Below are 23,787 nucleotides of genomic sequence, written 5' to 3'. Positions count from 1 at the left end.
TATTCACATATATATATATATATATACACAATACAAGCATACAAAAACAAAAAAATTTAAGACAAATATTATTTATTACATGATACTAAAATATTCGAGATCTGTACGGTCTTTTTCATTCAAAATTTGATTAATTTTTTTTATAAAATATTAAAGTTATTTATCATGATATTATTCATATAAATTATTATGTCTTTCATCGTTTCATCTATAAACCAAATAATCTAAATCTGAGAAAAAATATATCCCACAAAATTGGAGTTATTCGGATCACTCGATCGATACAATTTTGAAAACAGTAATAGCCAACAAGATTTTCAAGAAAAATCGTCTCTTGGTTCAGAATAAAATATGCGGGCTTTTGTTTGTTGAGAACGAAAGCTCTTCGAAAATGCCAAATTCAGTAATAAAATCAATACGCATAAATTATATCTACATGGTGTGTGTAAATATATATATATATATGTGTGTGTGTATTTACACATGCGGAGAGAGAAAGTAGACGAAGTAAGGACGACTTCTGGGTGGGGGGGGAGGAACACGTAGACGAATAGAGTCCAAGTATGTGACGAAGGATACAGCAACAAACAGGATGCTGCTACCTCTCGGCCATGACTGAATGATGACGTTTCTTCTCCTCCCGTTTGCCCAAAAGACTCATTTTTATTATCATAACTATCCATGAAAGGATAGTCGTACTATACTGTTACTCCGTCATATTGCCTGAAATAACGATTTTTTCCCCTTCATTCGCTCCCTTTCGCATCGTTTTTTGCTGGAATGTCAAGCAGCGGTGGCGGTGGCGGTGGCGGTGGCGGCTCATCTTCTGCCTCCGTTTTCAATTTGGAAGGGATAGATGATGTCCAGGATTTTCCATATGTGAGTGCTGTATCTTCCTTTTTTGTTGTGTGTTTACCGTACTTATGCATCGTACGATTATGGTGTGGGTGGTTTTTATGCAGGTGAATGAAGGAGAAGGACCATTAATGTCATGGGAGAGGTACAGTCATCTCAATGATCTCATGCACACTGGGAACAAGGCTTTTCGAGAGAATCGATTGGATCAGGTTAGTTTCCCCACCTTTCTATTTTTGCAGAGGTCGGTGTGGAGCATATAGGAGGAGTACATGTGTGTTTATTCAAGATAGAGGTGTGTGAAGTCACTAAAATCAATTAGTTGTTTTGTTAGTGTGATCGTTGATTTAAACATCTATTTTGGCTATTCGTTTTTGTTTCCATGTTTTGTCAGCTATGGGAATATAAATTCACTGAATTTAATTGGAGCAAGTCAAAAGTTTATTGATTCTTTTTTCATGAAAAATATGGCTGCGAAACACATTCCAGCGTTATGGTTTGCTATTTCTATTTTGGCAGTGTATATTGATTATATTCACGGGCGTATTTGTGCCAACCAGAATTGATATTGCATCTTCTTGTGATTGAATAACAAATGAAAGGAGCTATTTAATTGATGGGTAGTGTGCAATGTGCATGTCTCATAGTTTATTTTTCAAAATTAAATCATCACTCGTCTTTATGGCTTTTCTACCGATGCCATACGAGATGAGCTATGTGCAAATAGTTTATCAAAAATATAAATTTATTTGATATATATGTCGGTGGAGCTTGAATTTAATGCATTTTATCTAATTACTCTTGTTATAATATGCCATTAGATGTATGTGACTGGTTCATGCTTGTAATGTATTTGGTAAACCATGAAAAGCTGACGACTTAGCCTACAATCCCAAATCCAAAGCAATTGATAAAACACGGCAAAGTTGAGCTATTCATGACAATACATAATTAACATTGCTTGCAATTACTATGTTATATATTTTGAATGAAAGAAAAACAAATTCAGGTTATTGCATGTGATGTGATATGCTGATAGAAGTACTTCTATACCTTGTCAAATATTGCTAATTTTCTTCAGACTTCCAAGTGAGATTCCTGGCGAGCATTTGGTTTGATATTCATTTAAATGAAAAAAAAATCTTGCATTACACATTTTGTAAGTGTTTTTTGATTGATTATGTTTTAATCAGGCGATTGAGTTTTACTCAAGATCTAACAACATTAAACCTGATGATCCAGTTATTCTTGGGAACCGATGTGCTGCATATCTTCGGTAAATATCACCAAAACATGGTTTTTTTATTGAACTTTATCATCCCCTTTAACTGAACTTCATTGCTAGTTAATAATGATTGTTTACTGTTGCATGGTTTTCTAACCTTTAATTCCTTCCAGGATTTGTCAATTCCTGAAACACAGACCTCCATCTGTATCTGAATATAGACCATTAAGTGGGTTGGATCCAACAACTCATGCTGGGGTATTCCCATATTTTAATCTTATTCCCACATTGCCTGCCTGATTGTTTTCCAAATTATAGATCTCAAATAATCATGTGCTTGGTTTCAGCTTGCCCTGAAGGATGCGGATAAGGTGATGAGTCTGCAACTTAATTTAGTGACATCCTACATTCTCAAGGCAAATGCACTCATCCTGGTAAGCATGACATTTTGTGCACTGTGTTGGATTGAAACGACAGAAAACATAATTTCCTGGAGGATATCTTTATATAATTTTTTATGAATTATTCTCAACCGGTCTTGTTTGAATTTTCTACATTGCATTATCTTGCATTTATTGTGTGTAATAATGGCCAGTTGGAAAGGTATGAGCTCGCTCAGGAAGTTATATATTATGGCCTCCAAATTGATCCTCATAGGTAATATTTTCTCAAAAGTTGAATCTGAATCAAATTTCTGGTTGAATCGACAGATTTAAAGTTCTGGTTGAACATTTTAAATACTTCGCTCCAAATAAAATTGTTGTAACCAATCAAATATTCCATCGTCTAGTAATCCTCTTCTGAATTTGGAGAGATCAACAGCCAATACGTTACTGAGGAGAAGCCGTGTAAAACCACATCGTACTGATGATTATGACTGTACAGTTTGCTTGAGGTTACTGTATGAACCTGTTACAACTCCCTGTGGACACTCTTTTTGTCGTTCTTGCCTGTTTCAATCCATGGACAGAGGTAGATTTGCTGGTTATTTCTTTCTTTGCTTTCCGCTCTCCAATTTGTATTTATCTTGTCAATAATCCCCATTTTATCAGTATTTGGTTAAAAATTTCAGGTAACCGATGCCCAATCTGCCGCACAGTTTTGTTTATAAGTCCCAGAACATGTGCAGTCAGGTTAATTTCTAACTTCATAACATGGTTACCATTCCATCCGCTCTGGCAATAGACATACACTTCATATGATTACTATCAGTGATACATTTCTCAAGACAGACGAGTTTTCATGCTGTATTTTTATTAAAAAATTGTTAAGTTTCACGAATGAGACTTTCATATGGTGATTTCCATTTAAGTGTTAAGGTTTGTACATGGCCTTCCTTGTTTACAGCAGTTTCATATGCTTTTAGATGTTACTTACGAAGATGTGTCATGGAAAACGTTAATCTTATAGTAAGATTATCACTCAGCAAATAATAGATTTTAATGCACATGGAAAAATAATTCAGCAGTTAACTGGCTATTTTTCAGTGTCACATTGAACAACGTTATACAGAAGAACTTTCCTGAAGAATATGCTGAAAGGAGGTCGGAACATGCCATTTTGATAAACCCTGGTGTTGATTTGCTTCCTCTTTTTGTCATGGACGTCATACTACCATGCCAAAAGTTTCAGCTTAACATATTTGAACCTCGTTATAGGCTTATGGTAAGTTGATCAAAGTAGTTTACTTTCTGTGGTAAATTGATTTCTTAAAAGATCTAGTAATTTATCATTTAACGTAAAAGGTAGATGATAATCATATCTAAATAATTGGTACAGGATTAGTGGACAAAATATGGCAGCCGTCAACTGTTTCTTATAGAAAATAGCTCTCTTGTTATAAATTTGTACAAGGCAGCAATGGATGAGGCACAACTGTTTTAAAGATTATCACTTAATTTGAAAATAAAAGAAAAGATTGCATACACTAGATGACCTTTGTGTACCATGGTACATGTGCGATTGTTTTATTATTATTTTTTAGTAACTATTCCTACTTATGGGCACGACTTATGCAATCTCCACAATAGCTAATGAATAAATGAGTTGATATGTGATTTGCAGTATCATTATTACTTTCAAATGCTGAATCCTTGTCTACAAAATGGAAGTTAGAAGTTGAACATATTTATTTAGCTTTTGTTGAAAATAGCATGCCACTACTTGGAATAGAACATAATTACGTACTGCTGCATCCCAAGGATTTTGTTTCTATCAATTTTAGAGTAGAATGGTGTTTGAACTCTAACCACTCTATCCTGTGAACAGCCCACTCTCTGGCTACTAGTGATATTTGACATAAAATTAGGAATGTAATCGAGCCGAGCCGAGCCGAACTCTTGACTGTTTGAGCTTGGTTCGTTTATAATCGAGCCGAGCTCGAGCTTTATTTAACGAATATATGAATGACTCACGAGCTTATTCAAGCCTTTATCGAGCCTAAACAAGCTTAATAAATATAAATTATACATTTAAATTTTCATTAAATTAATTAAAAAGTAAATTATATATAAAGAATAATATATTATTCTTATTAAAATTTGTAAATTTATTATAATAAATAAATTTATTAGATTTTTCTATATATTTATAAATAATATGCAAAATCAATAAATCAAATATCAAAACTATTATTTTTTCATCTAAAAGATTACTCATGAACTTACCAACGAACATGTTTACGAGCTAACAAGCCGAATACTGTAAAGCTTGAGTTTGGTTTGTTTATCTTAACGAGCCTCATTAAACGAGCTCAAACGAGCTTTTATCGAATCGAGCTTCGAATAGCTCACAAACGGTTTGGTTCGTTTACATCCCTACATAAAATGCAATACGGTCACATCTTTCCCCATTCACAGAGTTAGTGATGTAAGATACCATTAAAAAAATTCACTAGTCAATGATATGTTCATGGTTGGACCCTTTTAGGTTAGCCATTCGATCTGCTTATTGTATTATGGACCCAGTTTAGTCATTATTTTTATGCTGTTTTCCATGACTGGCTGATTTGAACTTTCAGCCTAATTGTTTTGAAACAGGTGAGGAGGATAATGGAAGGAAGTCGCCGGATGGGAATGGTAATTATTTAACTAAAGTCGTCTGTTGTTTTTATTTGGCTGAATGATTCTTCTTGGTTGTAAATTTTCTTGCTCCCATTTGGGCAAATCATCTGTTGATGTAGGTCATTACAGACTCAACTACAGGTTTAATAGCTGATCATGCATGTGAGGTGGAGATTACAGAGTAAGTGATTTGTCTATGTTGAATACTACTACATTGATGGGTGCTTTATAGAACACTATATATACTTTATGGATTGGTTTTACTGGCACTTCAGGCACATAGATGATTATCACGTTTCCTTCTTAATGCAGTTGTGAGCCACTCCCTGATGGACGTTTCTTTTTAGAGGTAAATTATTAGCTTTACGCCTATGAATTTAGTTGTATTGCATGTTTGCTATGGTTTCGACTTACAAAGAAATTTAATAATAAATCTTATCGTAATTTTGACATTATTTACTTTTTTGTTTCACGTGCCTGGGACTCTACTTTGTCATCATTTGGATTTGATTGTTGTTTTATTATGGATTTTTATTAATGTTCAAACATTTTGAGTGTTAGAACAACAGTCGTACGAGATCTTGTGACTAATGTGTTTTAGTTCAACCAGTCATGGGCCATTATGGATCTTCGACCGTATTGTTTAGCCATAGTCGACTGGAGCGTTTAACTTGTAAGCGAATCTAAAGATGAAAGTCCCTCAAATTCATTTTTAAGCCAATCACATCAGTCACATTGGAATTTAGTCGTGCATTAGAGAGGTCTCTGGCCCCGTAAAGATTTCATATACTTCTGTTGAGATTTATGTTGGGATAATATTCATCTAGGAAAAATATTAAATGTCCCTTACATGTTTGTTGGGTTCAAGGATAAAGTATGTGGGAAAAATAATTTTTCATCTCTTTTTGTTTTCTGTTTTAGTCTAAGAGATTATTGGATGCAGGTCGAAAGTCGTCGGAGATGCCGGATTGTAAGATGTTGGGATCAAGATGGGTAAGCTTTTGTTTTCTGTATGGTGCCTGAATTGTTGATATGTCCACAACTAAAATTGTTGATTTATTACCTCATTTTATCATTCTACATGAAGGTACCGTGTTTCTGAAGTTGAATGGGTGCAGGATAATATTCCGCTGGAGGGAACAGCAGAGAGACATTCCGTAAGTGCTACATTTTAGATAAGTCGGTAAGACATTCAGTGAACATTCCTTCCTGGGCTTCTCCCTAGTGAAAAATACCATTAGTTCTAAAGTCAGAGAGGTCAATGAATGTCTTACTGTACTAGATTGATATCATGAAATATTGAAGCTTACTTCCACATATGGATATTCGGAAAAGCGCCGAGAGTGTAATGGGAAACTGGCATCGGTATACTCTATGTTATTAATGGACTGTCCAATATCTCATTGTACTTCTGATTGGACCATCTGCCTCTTTTTCAAGTTCATTGTATCTTGTGTTTAGAAATTTTAAATATAGCTTCGCTTGCATATGATAGATGAAGAACCCCTGAAAGACTTAACTTGCATATTGTTTTGGTTTGTTTGACTCAACTTTTATTCTTACAGTATCTGGAGCTGACACAAAATGCAGCAGTGTTTGCTCGCCAGTGGATGAAGGATGCACAGGATGCGGCTCAGGGAGGTCATTATCAGCCCAATCTCTCATTTCTGAAAGGATACTTTTCAGATTCTTTCAGATTTCTTTATTAAGTGTTTACTTACAGATAGGATAAGGCTTGCAGAGCTTTTTAAAGCCGAAGGGTTAATGCCCTCAACACATGATCCTGAGCGCTTTAGTTTTTGGGTATTGATACGTATTAGTGTATGTTCTTTTTCATCATGATATAACATTTGTAGCTTGTTGCTGATGCATTCCATGAATGCAGCTTGCGACTTTAACAAATCGGAGACCATCAGAAAAATTGGAGCTCCTTCGCATGAGAGATACAAAGGAGGTAATGCTCCTCATTTGTTATATCTTTGATAGTAGCATGCTCTTTTGCTGGTGGCAGGTTGCCCGCACTTGGATATGGAAATTGTTGATGACATGTCTTCCACAATTTACACTATGTGGCCATGTTGTCATAACTGGGTGGTTTTTAAGTAAAATAGCTAGGAAATTTGCACTAGAGTTGTTCCCCGTATGTTAGTGCTCAAACATTACAAGAGATTTGCTTCTCAAATGTGGAAATGATTCTAGTCAGCTTTCTATCTTTCTGGGTGTATGCTCGAAAATTATTTTTATCTGTATTCTGAAGTATAATACCCTGCTAGTCTTATGCATGTTTGCTGAAACATGGTTAAAAATGTTTCCAGGCAAAGTTTGAGTTTATATTATTTGGTCTACAGCAAATTAAACGAGGTCCAGTGCTCGAATTATATTCCAAGCATTTGTTGAAAAAAGCTCAGTAATTAACTTCTAATAGTGGATTCAATGAGTCAGTTTTAATCTCGACATAATTGCTTTTTAGTTTAAAATATTTTGAAGCTGGTACAAAAAATCCAAGTTTGAGTTCAAACATGGAAATATAAGTAGTATTGGGTTTGATTCTGTTCATTTGTACTTTGGTGGGCACTGGAATGTGCACCAGCTCTTTCTTGTTGAACTAAACCATGCGAAATGTTAGTGTGTGTGTGTGTTGAAGCATGCACTGTGCAGCTTTCGTAATTTTTTCTTGTTTTGTTGCAGAGAATTAGGCGGGGACTTCTGTATATGAAGGCAGAAGAGCAAGGATGTCGGTTGCAGTAGAAGACAACTGGTGAATTCATGTGTTATTTGTTGTTCTTTTGACTATTCATTAACATGCATTTGTTTATTTTCAGGCTAGATATATTCTTTCGTCATATATATGTTATACAAGTGGAACTTCCCACTTCCAAATTTTGAGGAACGAGTAGAAGTAATTACGTACATATTATCATTTATCTCATAATTCTCGTTGTAAACAAAACATGAAATCAGATTCAGTAAATTATAGACGGTAACTACTTTTATGTTACTCTTCTATTATGATTTAATGCGTTGTCTTTTATTGTTTTGAGAGTTTATAAGCTTTCACATGCTTTATTGCATCCTGTAGTTAGAATTTGGACTTTAATTTTGTCATTGGGATGGAAAATTCTTGCTTCGTGAAATATCTTTTTAGTTTTTCCTGATACAATTGAGATTTATTGTGGAAACAGAGAATCTTCGAGTTGAGTCGTTACTCGAGCATCAACCAGTTTGTGGGTAGTACCATTTTAAGCTTGTTTGGTGATCTTAAAAGTTCAATTATTTTTAATTTTAATTTGGGGTTTGGCGCGAATTGCATCTAGTTATCCCCCTTTATTGTTGTGGTAATTATTAAAACCCAAAATCAAATTGGTTCTTATAATCAGTTGAAAGATGATGATTTTATTTGGTAACAAATAATCAAATGGAATAGTTGCAAAAATGTCTCCTCTCCCAATGAATTATCATTTTTGAGCGCTAATATAAATAGAAAAGTTGCAAAAATAAAGAGAAACATCCAAGCCGGAAACACAATGCTCTCCACTACAGTAATATAAATGATAATTCGTGTCATACATTACAAAACTGGAGTCTCATGTTCCAAATATCGAATCATCTTTTGGAACATAACCTAATCTCGACTGTCACTATCCATGTACTTGCTTGCAGAGCCTACTTTTCTAAATCCTATATCTAATTCTCACTTGTTTACAACAATCTTACCTTGACCAGTAAGTACAAGGAATACAACTTTTATGATTCAACAAGATTTGGTACAATTTTACACGTATCTTGGTACATTTTTGTGATATGCTCTTCAACTCCAGTCCAATCCTCACAAGCAGATCAGACAAATGGAGGAGATACCAACTCTGCTTTCAAGGACAAAATGAGAGGCTTTTTCAGGATCATACCAGGCCATATGATCAGTTGTACGGGTCCATATTTACCTTTGGTGACTCATTTTAAAGATCCCAGCCCCAGGAACAGTAATACTGATCAGAGATTTAACACAGAGGATTCCTGAATCCTGTGCAAACTTGCGTGGCTGAAATGTGTGAGATACTTTTTTAAGTCGCTGACAGAATTCAGGTATTGTCATGCTAGAGCACCCTCTTACTCCATTTTTCTGGATCCAGTGAAACCAAATAATTTCATAGCTGATCCATGCCACAGTATTTGGCATTTAAGGCTCATGGCCGATCCATGCTGCGGTATCTGTGGGTCGGAAGTCTGTATCCAACATGTGCTCAGGTCCTGATGGTTGAGGAGGAAACATATGAAAATATAAAAGCATTTCTTAGTGCTTCGTTGCTTTTGGTGTCAATTTTATTCCCTTTGGGTTCTCCATCTCAGCCTCCTTTTGAGCTTTTTTCTTTTCCAGTTCATCCTGTTTACGGTTTTCTTCATGAGCTTTTCGAAACAACCTCACAAAATTTAATAGAGTCGCTGGAACTGCGTATGTGATCAGACACTGACTTAGCAATCTGCAATGTCAAGGTCACACAAGCCAAAATAAAATACAAAGTAATATCACCTTGCTCGAATGGACATCGGGCAGGATCTTCACCAAAATACAGGGCCAGTGCATCGGCATTTCTTCCCTGCCCAACAAGAGAGAGATGAACGATTTCATTACCCAGGAATAATCAGATGCTATCGTGATGTGTGTCACATAGATTCATTTTAATCCAGGTGGAAATTTACCGCAACAGAATACAGGTTTGTTACTGAGGACCCTTCTGTTTCCGCTACATCAACAAATTCCTTCAGTGTCTGCATGCAAGGAACCTCATAAGATATCAAGTGAATGTCATACAATTCCTTCAAAAGTTTATATCTCTATATTATAACCCAAAATATGCTACTTTAATATCATAAAATATTTTTATCCAACCATTTCTGATATGAGTTAACATATTAAGATACAAATTATTTTATCAAATTATGTTTACACAATTTCATTCTGTAGAAACAAAAATAAACATATATTGTATTTTCCCAAAACCTTCACCAAAATACTTCCCAAAAAAACTGTTCCAGAGGCCAGAACACTCAAAATAAAACCATATGTACTGTTAGACTCTCAGCGATTTTTTAATTGAAAATTATGGGAAAAAATTTACGAGGGACTCCTGAGATTTAATCTACGTTAGGCAGCAATTCAATGAAGTATTAATGCTATTGACGACCCATAACATTTTGAAAGTTCGTGTGACTGAAATAAAAAAAAGTAAGCTATTTATCTGAAAATAAAATGCAATGCATTATGCAGACGCATCTCATGTGCCTGTAGACTAGTAATATTGTGATGCACCAGTGCATACGAAATGACAAGTGCAAGGAATACCATACTTACCTTGTGAAAATTTTCAGATACAGGACCATCATTCTCTGAAGCAAGCAATTCTTGCTTCACCTTTTCTAAACCCTTGATAATTGCTTGCATTTCTTCTGCCAAAGACTTCAATTGAATCTACGAAAAAAGCCAAAAAATTGAAACAAAAGGAAAAATTACTAAAGAAATGATTTAAAAAAACTGAAGAACAATTTTCATCCCCAAAAGATCAACCAACTAATTTCTTTTCGTATAAAAATCCAAAATCTAAAAATGTAAAATTCAGTCCAAAATTACGATATCTAATTTATTTTAAGGATGAGAAATTTTAAAAAGAAAATAGTCAGTCATTCCCTTGAAAATATTTTCAATTAGGTATGCACATAAACATTTTTTAAACAAGATCATTTTTCCAAAAGAAAAAAATCTTTCGTTTAATTTATTTGACATTGTTGTTTCTTGTACAAAAAACTAAAAATATAATTAAGATTTCTTTTTTCTTTTTTCTTTTTTTCTTTTTTCTTTTTTTTGTGGAAGCTAACCAATAATTTCTTGCTCAAAGAAATCTGAGAGAAATCACGAGATTAGTAATTCGCCCTAAAAATACAAACCTTTGAGGCCGCTTCCAGGCTGACAAGATCTTCATGGAAGTCTAAAAGAGAAGGAGACTTAGAAGCAAGCACCTGAGAAACAAAATCAAGACAGAATCAACCACACACGTGCAGACTAACTATCGAGTTCCTTTTCTAAGCATCATCCAAGCATTTAATGTGAGGAGTGGTGCATAGCCTCTCTTCTCGTCCATCCCAAGTAGGTAAATAAGCAAAGATTTCTCACAGGCACTGAAGTGCTATATAACCACATTTTATGGTTAACAGTCACAGATGCAGTTCAGAACAAATAGAAAATGTGATATCCTAAAAATTAAGTCCATTATAGTTGCGAAGCAAAGCTGACAATTTTAAGTGAATTCCTCATGATCTTCGCTCAAACATCATGCATTGCATGATTGCCTTCCATGTGAATATTGCTTTGCCAAAATAAATGCCAATGGATAAGAAAAGGATCCAGGAAGAAAAAAATGTGTCTTCATGCTAATTGTGTGTTCAGTATGAGGAAAAGCAAAGCAAAAGCCGAGCATGTAAGGATTTTGTCATGGATCCAAACACATCAAACCAGCCCAGTATGCAAAAGGATAAAGATGCAAAGCCCAATGACATAATATACCAACGTTTAAAGCATGGAAGATTCAAGAATAAACAGTAGAGAAATCCGCAAGGATTGGTACAATCTAAGAAGAGCCACCGCTTATTTAGAATGGGTGTGGCTTAATGCATACTTACATCCTGAATAAAAGAATGTCTTGAATTCCAAATAATTAATTTACTAAAGAGATTGAGTGGTTCTCTCAAGGAACGAGCCCTTAAGATTATTCAAAGATTAGTAAAAAGGGCAGAAAACTCGCAAATCTATCTAGGAGCTCAACGATCGATCAATCCATCGTCCTATAACTAGATCCATCTCATAGTTGTCAATAGTGAGCACGTAGCGAAGCGAAGCCCCGTGGCTACGAGGCGCTATGCGCACCGCTACTATCGTCGCAACATGACGATAGAAAAAAGCAAAGCTACATAACAATTTTTTTAAAGTAATGCATGTTTTGTAGTCCTATTTAGCACAATTTTTAGACTTGATTCTATTTCAATTCAAAGCAGCTTCTCCTCTTCTGTTTCAATATTTTCTGATGCTTCTCCTCTTCTTTTGCTTGTGGCTCTTCGGACTTCGGACTTTGAACTTGTATATTTGTTATTTAAGTAAGAACGGTTGAATTGATATTACTATATGCTATATATTATATATTTATACACTTGTTGTTATTTAATTTCAAATAGCCTTTGCTACGCTATTCACTATGCACTATAGCCACGAGCAAACTTTGCGTTATTGATAACTATTCCATCTCAGAAGCTCATAACAGATTTGTTCTCTACTGTAGGGTAAGGTACAAATGTAAGATCAATAGAAGAACAAAACAGCAAAAAATTTGAATAATAGTGTTTAGCATCCTAACAATGGGTGCTATCGACAAACTATAGGCATATCTCAGCAATAGTGTTGGAAAATGCAAGAGATCATCAAAGCTACCACCTGTACAGAGATGGCAGGGAGGGTATAGAGGAAAGAGAGAAGAAATTTGCAAAAGCAAAAGTTAATTTTGGAGAAGAAAAGTTTAATCACGCGTGTGAGGGTTTTCCCAACTCATATCCTTTATCCCCTGGATTTCCAGGTTCCAGGTCGCAGTGGCTGGATATCCACCATGAACCTGCCTTAGTTATGTATAGAAACTTTCGAGGGATTCTAACAAGATTATTGACTCCTGATGAAATAAACGTAACAGTGTCTAGATGAAAAGCATTATCCTTCACTTGCTCAAGGAACTATGATATGCCACTCTGGCAATAAAAATATTGCTACCATGTCATTAGATATCATCATCTTTTTCAATCATTCGGACCACTTAACTGACATCACTTATCTGAGACCTGGCAACAATAACGATGCTCACATGCTGAATTTCAAAGCATCGAATACCAAAAATCATAGTAACTTGTTTGGGGAAGTATGTTGATTCATTCAATATAAGCCAAAAAGTTGACATTTCATGATTGTTTCAAACTGTCAGCAGTTCCAAGAAAAATAACCGTCTGCTATAAATCTGAATGAAATAAAAGCCATTTGGAAGATCAGTTTCATAAAATTAAAACAAAAAAGACAAAAATATTGACCAGTACCTTACAAAGATAATGCATGAGTGTCATCTTGTTGTTTGTTGCACGTGTGTCAGTGAGTTTCAAAAGGCTGTCCAATTTGAATCCTATAGCAGATCCTGGATGAGGACAATTTTTTAAATCAGAAGCAGTATTACAATTGCCACTCCTTTCAGCTGCAAACAAAGTCAAATTCCATCTTTATATTTAAATAAGAAATTACAGCCAAAATAACTATACTATAAGGTGAACAAGATGTCAACATTACAAAGGGTTTTGCAATGGAGAGGTAGGGCATCTTAGACCTCAATAGCATTGGTAAAGATGAAACCAAAAGATGCAAGTGCAGGATACACGCTGCATCATATAATGTTTAAGTATTCATGCTCGTGAAGCCGTGAAGGTCTACTCAGGGTTGTAAGCAAAGTAAAATAATACTTTCCAGTGCACTAGGGAATCCATGAAGAGAAGGTGCATGATGATAAGGGTACTGGTTGTGCATTTGGTAACATGCACTCCACTGATATATCTTTTGTTCTAACAAAGAAATTGGCCACCTGAACAACAATCAGAGTGAAGAATCGAATACAAGTAATGGGCAAATTAAACCCTCCACTAGTCATGCTGTCAAATTATTATTTCATACCTTGGGATAAGTAGATCCTTACCTCTTGCAGTTCCTTGATTCAGTGTGTTTCCAAGGTATAAAATTTTCTTAAGAATTTCTTTCAGTTTAATGGACATCCGAACCTAAGGTATGAGAAGAAATTAAAATTAGTTCAGCAGCTAAATGTCAAAGCCAGACCATTATAATTTCTGCCAAACCTCTTCACAAGCAGAGTTTACAATGTTCAAGCTTCTTTTGAAATCTGAAACCTGAGACAAGCAGTCAACTTAGGCAACTGGAGTAAGATTAGATTAGTAATTTTTTTGAAATATATATATATATCAAGCACACCTGAGAATTGAATTGAATCTTGAACAGAAAGACCCTTAACTTAGATTCAACTCGTGGTACCTTCATCAGCTCCAAGAAAAACTAAAACATGGAAATGGAGTTATGAACATCCAACTTTAGCATTCACAACAAGAAAATAACATAGTTCTTCAAAGAATAGGAAATGGAAACAAGAAATATGAACAAAAGTTGCAAGTGCCACATCTTCAAAACAAAAGGTATCTTGTTAAAAGTGGCTACATTTATTGTTCCAGTAATAAAGAAGGAGATTAGATGATACCTATCTCAGAAATGCAAATATTTAATCATTATTATCCTTTTAAGTGTGTAACAAGGTAACTTATATTAACATTGCAAGAACATACATATTATTGGTAAAAGTGTTCATTTGGATCCAGTTCACTGACCTGTTCACACTTCCCCAAGTTCTCCTTGTCACCCGTATAGCCCTAAAAATCATAAAAACCAAATTAGTGGCAAGTAAATAGTGGCCCCTTCTATTAGCAGTGGACATGAATTGCTTAATGCATGAGCAAAGACAGCTTTACCTTGAGAAGTTCCATCTCTTCCTTAGTTGGACAGAACTTTATGAGGTTTTCCACTTGATCGGCATCTAAAATTGATTCATCCATTGCAAGAGCTGCAGCCTGTAAAACACACAATCCTCCCTTTTACAGGAATAAAAAAAAAGGTGGAAAACAGTTTTCACAATTACAAAAGCAGCAAAGGTCTGACCCACTGGAGTTCTTTCAATTTTCAGTTCCATCATAGTTTTCATTTTAAAAATTTCAATCAGCTTTTATTCTTTTGTCTGTGACTACAGGCATGGTTATGAAATTTTGTGCTTAGGAAGAAGAGAAAACTCTGAGGAAATGGCTAAAAGAGCTGAAAAAAATGAAAACTGTCTTGATTAGGTGTCTGAGTACTTAGTTGGACGGGTCTCACTAATTTTTAGACCATCTCAACATTCAAGGTCTTATAATGCATCCGAAACCCAGTCCAAATCAGAATCACAGTTTTACTCGAATTGAAACGATTTGTATTGTTTGCCTTTTTCTTTTAATTTAGCATTCTCTAAAACATGAATTGAATGTGATTATTTAAAACTTATATATAATTCGATAAGTGCTTTGCTCCATAGCAATAGAAACAACTACTTGATCAAATACTAAATAATTGGTCATGTAGTATCGGTAACCATTTGTTGGGATTAATAGCTCTTTCAAATGGAGATCTCTTACATTGGAAACAAAAAAATTCAACAGACTATTGCAAATCGAAATCGTCATGATGAGGTGACTACAAATGAAAATTTAATAGTTGAGATGACACATGATGGCATTAAGTGTTTCAAATGGAAATATCTTAAAATTGGTAGGAACAAAAGGCAAACAGAAAAAATTATAAGAGAAGCTACGCCAAGCAGATGTTACGCCATTGAAGGATTTAAAATCTCGATTTGAGATCACGAGAGTAAAACATAGTAAAGATGCACCAACCCACACTTACCATCATGTCAGGAAGTGGCATTTTCACCTTCGTGAGCATAATTCAGTGTTGTTTGCCCTCCTTAAGTCAATCTACCAAGAAGAATATTTAGAGCTAACTAAAGACCAAAAAAAATTCATAAAAGCACAAATTGAGCCCCCAGCATAACACGTGGACCACCCCAGCCAATAGAGAGACATCCCAAAAAAGGGGAAAAAATGAACTCTAGAGAGAATCACATTCAAAGAAAACCCTCTAAACATATAAATTAGCCTAAAAAGCATGCAATCCTACCATTATTTGAAATCACACATGGTCATAATTCTGAAGTTGTAATACTATGCAGTCTCATCGATCTATATCACACAAAGTAGAAGGAAAAGAGCCAAAGCAGCGTTCTCGTGACAGAAACATCTATATGGCAAACCCATTACATATTTTGTGCTGGATGAGACATTTCTCAACAATGGTAAGTCTGTCAAAGTAAAAAAGTTCTCGATTTTTTAATAATACCCATTACTCAACAACTATTCTTGTGATTTTCAAGATGATTTGAAGAGTCTAAAGCTTATCGCTCACACTCAATTTCTATATTTGCTACTAGAATGCAGTACAAGTGGTTCAGTTTCTTTGATTGCTAGAGGATATACTATTTCCAGTCAAAGTTGGGCCTGCAGATATACCAATTACATCTGGTACTAAACATGGAACATTCCCTTGAATGATTATAGTTTAGCAAGAAAAAAAATTATGGAAATGTATCATTTGTCAATAAAAGGTCTCCTCGAGAGGTTCCCCCCTCAGTAGCAGATTCGGAATTCTTGATGTGCATAAACTCTCATGGTTACTAGATCACAACAAGTATTTGGTTTCTCAAGTCCATGATGCTTAACTTGAAAGAAATTCATATTTTAAGATGATCTCAATCTATTAAAGCAGTGCCATTTTACTTATCATCTACCATATTTCAAGAATTTAAAAAAAAAATTGTATTTTGGCTAATTCTTGAGATCCAAAGAATTAAATTTATTCAATGAATCCCCTCAAACAAATTCAGTGAAACAGATCATATATTCGAACAACTTAACCAGATGGACTTTGTCAGGCTTAGATCCAACAGACTTTCTACGTCCTCCAGATTGGCCTCCTGCATTATCTGACTTTGGGACAGAAGTGGAGAAAAGAGTCTCAAGTTCGGACACATCGAATTCTGATGCCCTAGGAACAGAAGGAGAGACGTTAGTAATTTAAGAGAATAAAGAAGTAACAAGAAAAAAGCAATGAAAGTAAAAAAAATATATTTTAAAAAAACAAGACCCAAAACCCGATGAATAGCCCTGTTTTAATAATTTAATAATGCTACTTTTCCATGGGACCACAGGTTACATTCATGCATACGTGGAAACAAAATTGAGCTCATCTCTGGCCTCTAGGTCCTCGCCCTTTTGGGGGGACTGGGGGACCAAAAATGCAAAATAAATACTGGAAACTTTAAGAATGGAACAAAGCAAATGAAGAAGAAACACAAGCATTCTGGCAATTCTAACCCACAAAAGTGTACCGTTAGAGAAAGATCAATACACTTGAGGCTCCCCTTGCCGCTGAAATTCTTCCCATAAGCTTCCTTGTAGCACCCTCGTCACCTTACTCCAATGAAGTGGCTTTAAGGTGGATCTTCGAGGTGTATGGACAGTTGACAACCCAGGAGGGCGTGAGATTCCACTCCCTCTCCCAGCGAGCATTCCTCTTCCATCTGCTGCAGATCCTTTCGCACCAAATGGTGGAGGTGGAGGAGGTGCACTGCCTGGATGTCTAGGAGGCCCTGGAGGTATTGGTGGCCCAGGAATATGACCTCCAGGAGGAGGTGGTGCAGATGGTGCTCCTGGAACGGGCGGAGGTGGTGGAGCACCGCCAATCATAGGAGGTGGAGGGGGAGGTGGCGATGGGGACCCATGTAAAGGAGGAGGCGGCGGGGGTGGAGCTCCAAGTACGGGAGGAGGTGGAGGGGGTGGAGCTCCATGTATGGGAGGTGGCGGTGGAGGTCTATGCATCTGAGGTAACAAAGGACGTAATGCACTAGACTCAGAGGATGGACGACACAGTGAATCACGAGGAGGAGCAGGTGGTGGTGGTGGTGGTGGTGGAGCACAACGCAAGATGGATAGAGGTGGTGTGGATGGAGTGACGTGTGAAGAAAAAGAAGGAAAGCCTTGGCTGGGGAGTGGTGGAGCTGGAGGAGGGCTACCCTGCAGAGGAAGCGAATGTGGAGGGGGAGTGCAAGAAGGTATTCCCACACTGTGATATCTTTGTTTAAATGGTCCGCCAGTAAGCGGCGGCGGTGGTGGAGGAACATTCTGTATGGTGGACTTTTGGGGAGTTGGTCGTGGTGGTGGTGGTGGTGGTGGTGGTGGAGAAGGAGGAGGAAGCTGGGAAATATTACCATGAATAGTTTTTTTAAAGCTTGTAGTAGTAGAAATTGTGGAAGGTGGAAGTGAGGGGGAAAGTAAGAGCAGAGAAGATGATTCCGAAGAAGAAAAACTGATGGTGCATTTAGATGAAAATCGAGAAGGCTGAGGAGGTGGGGTAAAACTTACATGATTGGATGGCAGGGCTAGAGGTGAAGAGGGTGAGTTTTCTACTTCCTGCGCAATTGTCATTGGTGGCAAAGAAGATTCATTAACCAAACAAGAAGAAGGTGGAGGAGGTGGTGGAGGAGGTGGGGGAGTAAGAGATGGAGGTGGTTGAACAGCTGGACTAAGTCCCAGGGTCTCGTGTTCCACCAGGGGTGATGGAGGCAAAGTTCGGGAAGAAGCTTTTCGTGACGGTGACAAATCTGATGAGGTTGGACTACGGTACCTTCCTCGGCCTGATCCAGTTCTATCAGCAGTAACCGAAGTTTCAGAAGATGCAGTCACAGCCTGTAGCTTAGATTTCCCACGAGGAGGGGAATCCTTTCCAGGAACTAAATCAGGTGGTGCACAGTTGTGCCTTGATGGCGGATAATATACATGCATTGAATTAGTGTAAGAACCTTTATTTGAAGGTATCCACCTGGATACTGCAGTTGGCTTAGCCTGTCTTGTCATAGAGCTCTGTGGCTCTTGCTGCTTAGCCTTCTTACTGGTACCAAGTGAATCTGCAGAAGGCTTTAAAGAGGAAAATGGCTGCTTCTTGGATATAGCTGAGAGCCCCTTATCAGACATATCCTTAACGTTATCAGAAGCAAACTTCTGCGGTGAACCTTGTTTTTCCATCCTCTTCATCGAAAGGAAAACCTCATCATATTCCTTGTCATCCCCTTCTTCAACCTTCCCATGTTTATCAAAATTGAGAGACTTGGATTCTTCATAAATGATTGCATCAGCTATAATGGGCCTAGACTTTGGTTGAGCATCGCTGTCATGCAAAGCATTTTCTTGTGAAGATTTAACACTAGAATCAAACTTGTGGTCTAGTCCATGACTACCTTCATCGGAAGCACAGGTCTTGAAATGCATGATGATCCAAATTATCCTTGCGAGCAGCTATCACATGAAGACTCCTACCGTTCTGAGCGCTAGGCTGAGCTGTCTGATTATTAGACTCACCTTTCACATCGTGCCCATCAACTACATTACTGAAGATCTCTTCTGCCTCAAAAAATTCATCTGGTGAAGCACTTTCTGTTTCATTTCCGTCTTCACTTGCAGACTCTCTGGCAATAATAGGTGGAACAGAATCTGCATCCGAAAAGAGTGCCTGAAAGAGAGAAAATTGTATTCAGTTCTTAAAACTTCAGAATTTAAGAAACATCGCATTATAACAAAAACCTTGCCTCAACTCTAAAATCCTTAGAAAATTGATCCCTGGCATCCCAAAGAACATCGATTTCATCACGAGTCAGCATCAAAACATTTGACCGGATGAACGCTGTGTGAAACATAACTCTAAAAATCATTTCCTCCCTTACTTGATCATTGCCTAAATGGATGCACTCAACAACAACATCTCCTTGAAGACGGCAATGAATATCTATTTTCACCAGTTTGCATTCTTCCTGCATTCAGCAATAAGGATTGGCTAAAAGATCAAATAAAATCACTGTAATCAATGTAAATTTTATTCATTATATTACCATTTGATAGAGACGAATATGCTTTTTCCTTTTGGAAGTTGGAAACAAAAGTTTTGAACTTCTACTGGATGTTTTTGAAGAAGGATCCTGACCGTAAATACGGACTGCTGGTCGACATCCTCTCCCACCATTATATAGAGGAAGGACTCTGAGTATTATACAATCCAAAGCCAAAGGAGTATCTGGTGGAGGCCAATCTAAATTTCTTCTGGAAATGTACTGTAGATATCTGAGCTGAGATGGCTGTGAATTTGAAGAGGACATAAGATGAAGAAGTTCCCTAGGCGCTTGCTTATATACCATTTCAAGCGTCTTCTGTTCACCAATGTACTGTTTTCTATACAGAAGCAAGCCAGCAAGCATAAATGCAAGGACAGGCCACCCTCCACGTTCACAGTGCATCAAAAGCACATTTTGTTGGCCTTCAAGTGATAACCAACTCTCACTGGACCTCAAGAAATGGTGGATCATCTCTAGTGGTAAAAGTGGACAACCCTCATACTGCTGAGTGTAATCCATGACAGTCATATCGTACTGAGATAATACATCAGATATTTGGCTCCTCCGTTCTCCCTCTTTGAAATTGAAAACCATAAAAGCAGCATCAGGGTAATGGTCCTGTAGCTGGGATACAATCCCATTCATATACGCTCTGTACTCATCTTCATCCAGAACATCAGTGGAGAAGCAACAATCAAACACTTCATTACAAAACAAATAAAGATTGCATCAACATACTGAATAATCCAAAACCCTTGGTAGCTCACTAAAATTAATTCCTCTGCGATACACAATAAGTTCAATGAAACGCAAACATCACATTGTTCCAACATAAATCAATCAACTTGAGAAAAGAGTTAGGAGGGATCAAAGAATTAGCAGAGATGTAGCAATTTAACATAAGATCCTCCAGGTATAATGATATTATTATGGAAGATGATCAAAAGTGCCATGACTTAACAAGCATTCTTCATTATTAGGCATAGCAACAGATTTCATATAAACCGCTTTGACACTTTCAAGCTACAAAATTAACATGAACACCTGTTGCACAACAAGGAATCATGCTACCTTTGGAGATTTTGCACTATATATCAGTAAATGAACTTGAATTTAAGATAAATTTCCAAATGAACATTATGCAGCAGTTTATGTACCCAGCAGCTGAACCAGACCATTAACAGAAGGGAGGCGAAATTTGAAGTATAAAATTTAAAGATGAGAGGGGAGAAAAATATATGGTTGAAAAAAAAAATGGAAATAGAGCGGTGGCAACCATCGTGTTTGCACCCACTCTTCCTCCACCGCTGCATCCTTTCAAACAACTAGAGTAGCATATTCAAATGTCATCCAAGAAAATATACTTCAGAAGTTTAAAATGTAGTCGCATCAAACAAGAACAAAGTTATGACGTAGCTAACCTAGTCAAGGACCAGTAAGAAGGCGAGCAAGGGTGAGAAAATATCAATCAAGAAGCTCCAACGAGCTCGCCAACTCTATGGCCTTACTGATTCCATATTTTCATAACGCCAAACATACTGCAGACATAAATGAGTAGGATAAGCAAGTCGAACATACCGTAGACCCTCTCGGAGATCTCGAGAAGCCGATCAGGGGGCTTCTTATAGAAGAATCGTCTAAACAGCGCCATCAATGGCGCTGTTTACCCACTAATCGGGTCCAAAACCCTGAATTCCAATCCAATTTCCAAACTTTCTTCTTAAATCTGACCTTCTTAACTAAATAAATCCACAATTCAGCAATTACTGCCACAATGCGATCGTGAAAACAATAAATAAGAAGTGATACAACCAAATGCCAAGCAAAATTCCTCAAATCCAGCACGGGTTTTTCACCTCACAGCAATTAAACAATAAATTCAGCACATTTCGACAGAATCAACAAAAAACCAAAGAACCAAGAAACAGAAAAGCAGTGCCAATGGCAGTAGTTAAAAAAGTTATTTTTTTTTTGGGTATGAACAAGTGAGGGGAAATTATAGGAGATAATCACTACTTTGGAATGTGATTTTAGGATAATTATATCAGGACAAGAAGAAACGAAAATTTAGCAGTCCATGTGATCGTTAGCTGCAAGCAATTACAGAAGAATAAATAGAAACTTGGCTCACATGGGTCGAGAAAGAGACGACACGTCAAGAGGGAGACAGACACGACCCGGAGAAGGTGTGAGTGTGACCCGAATTTTGTCTATTTCTTCTTCGTTATCATTTTTCCGCTTCGTTTTTGGTTTGGTTTTATTGTGTTTTGTTTAAAAGTGCGATTTGATGTTGGTGGGGATTCTCTGCCATCACGTATTAAATAATTAAGTTAGATGCATGTCATTATCTCTTTTTTTCCCTTAAGAATTTAATACTGATACAATCTTCAAATTTAACGATGATTTTCAACGTCTTTATATCATTTTATATTTTGCTCAAGTTTTATCTCAATTTGAGTTAAAAATTAGTTTATTTATATTTTTATCATATTTTTTATCGTTTTATCTCATGAACTATTTAAAGAGATTAATTAATGAAAATGAGTGTAATAAAAAGTTGAGTATGTCTCTTGTGATCTTTATTTATATGACGGATCAACCCTACCGATATTTACAATAAAAAGTAATACTCTTAGGCATATTTTGGTACAAATGATAGGATAAACATGTGATATATAATATAAGGATAAGTTAAGGATAAATAAGATGTAAAATATTATATTTAATGTTTGGTATGATTTTAATAAGAGTGATTAAATTTATATATTAGATTGTAATGACAAAATTAACATTATCATAATAAATTTTATAATTTCAAAGTTGTTGCTTGAGTTCATATTGTGTCGATAGTACTTGCATGATTTATTTATTTTTACCTAATTTTATATATTATATAATATGATAATTGAGCCCTTGATTTTTTGAGTCAAGTCAAATATCAATTTTTAAGATTAATCGAGTGATAATAATAATTTTATTGAGAATTATAAAAATTATTTATATAATTATCTCGAATTCATTTATATAATTATCATATTATATAACATATAAAAATAAATAAAATATTTATTTGATTTTAATATCTACCTACTAGCATAGATTTATAAAAAAAAATCATTTATAAATTGAGGGTAATTAAGTCATTTGTAGTGTATTGTATCATTAAATTAAAATTATCACACCTTCTATTAGGGATATTTTATCCTTCTAAAAAATTATTTATCAAGGGCACATGATATTATCATGAGCTTTTTAAAAAGGTACGAAACATGGGATAAGGAGGATTATTTATCAATCCCTCTCTTATCCCATGTACCAAACTATGTCTTAGTATAAAAAATAATACTTTGGATAATCCAAATAAAACATACAGATCATAAATACGACTCACGAGATCGTCTCATACGAGTTTTTGTCTAAAAAGTTTTTGGATGGTTAAATTGTTGAACGGAAAAAGAAATATCAGAACTCGCTCGAGATTCAAACTAAATTAGAACAGTGTGTTCACAGGGAGGGACAACAACATACTAAATACACATTTATTGCACGTATGCAATAGAAAGATGTGAGTATACATATATATTGATATATTAACTTTAATGTTGAAATTATTTATCCAAATATATTTTATTAGCAGTTTCTTTAAAAATAAAAATTGGTATTTAGACGGCGGAGGATTTCATTGAACAATTTACTTTAAAAGTATTTTTTTCTATAGATCGGAAAACAACAGAAGTTTTTTCTTTGAAACTAAAATTAAAGTGTTCATAGGCTCAAACGTCAAAATTAATAAAAGCAAATTAATTAGTCCACTTATCCACGTTTGAATTAAATCATCAATGCTTGATTAATTTCGCAACGGTTGTCTTGCCTATCTATTGTGTTTACCCAGTGATATTCATGGACTCAATTGCATGATGTGATGAATTACATCAAAATTTTTATATCATTCATTGACTCGTCTATTAAACGTGACAAAACATATCAA

General features: G+C 35.9%; 2 protein-coding genes across 2 annotated transcripts; one reads left to right on the top strand and one right to left on the bottom strand.

Annotated features, from left to right (window-relative positions):
* The first annotated feature begins 483 nt into the window (after positions 1 to 483).
* LOC140835035 (uncharacterized) lies at positions 484 to 8,145 on the top strand. Its single transcript, XM_073200335.1, has 18 exons — positions 484 to 879; positions 963 to 1,067; positions 2,049 to 2,131; positions 2,254 to 2,338; positions 2,428 to 2,514; positions 2,676 to 2,737; positions 2,871 to 3,052; positions 3,153 to 3,213; positions 3,568 to 3,745; positions 5,119 to 5,157; positions 5,262 to 5,323; positions 5,455 to 5,491; positions 6,086 to 6,135; positions 6,230 to 6,299; positions 6,708 to 6,783; positions 6,866 to 6,945; positions 7,028 to 7,096; positions 7,831 to 8,145. The coding sequence occupies exons 1-18, from the start codon at positions 781 to 783 to the stop codon at positions 7,888 to 7,890; spliced, it is 1,485 nt and encodes a 494-aa protein (XP_073056436.1). The 5' UTR covers positions 484 to 780; the 3' UTR covers positions 7,891 to 8,145.
* Positions 8,146 to 8,658: 513 nt separating this feature from the next.
* LOC140835034 (formin-like protein 20) lies at positions 8,659 to 21,903 on the bottom strand. The gene is given in 19 exon segments (XM_073200333.1): positions 8,659 to 9,588; positions 9,671 to 9,737; positions 9,841 to 9,909; positions 10,493 to 10,609; positions 11,083 to 11,154; positions 13,264 to 13,358; positions 13,908 to 13,989; positions 14,065 to 14,115; positions 14,198 to 14,278; positions 14,605 to 14,646; positions 14,746 to 14,844; positions 15,707 to 15,747; positions 15,750 to 15,777; positions 16,774 to 16,903; positions 17,267 to 19,167; positions 19,169 to 19,423; positions 19,500 to 19,721; positions 19,800 to 20,500; positions 21,378 to 21,903. Coding segments are annotated over 19 exon segments (4,281 nt in total). The 5' UTR covers positions 21,451 to 21,903; the 3' UTR covers positions 8,659 to 9,433.
* Between the last annotated feature and the right edge of the window lie 1,884 nt (positions 21,904 to 23,787).

This window comes from Primulina eburnea, chromosome 6, assembly GCF_022965805.1.
Source record: "Primulina eburnea isolate SZY01 chromosome 6, ASM2296580v1, whole genome shotgun sequence".
Taxonomy (NCBI): Eukaryota; Viridiplantae; Streptophyta; class Magnoliopsida; order Lamiales; family Gesneriaceae; genus Primulina; species Primulina eburnea.
Note: the sequence above shows the minus strand (reverse complement) of the source record. Positions and strands in the feature narration are given on the sequence as shown.

What these genes read in the sequence shown, in the direction of transcription:
- LOC140835035 (XM_073200335.1), top strand. Translation starts at nt 781, where the DNA reads ATGTCAAGCAGCGGTGGCGGTGGCGGTGGCGGTGGCGGCTCATCTTCT. An exon ending in ATGTCCAGGATTTTCCATAT is followed by an intron (nt 880 to 962) that starts GTGAGTGCTGTA and finishes GTTTTTATGCAG; the next exon opens with GTGAATGAAGGAGAAGGACC. An exon ending in GAACAGCAGAGAGACATTCC is followed by an intron (nt 6,300 to 6,707) that starts GTAAGTGCTACA and finishes TTATTCTTACAG; the next exon opens with TATCTGGAGCTGACACAAAA.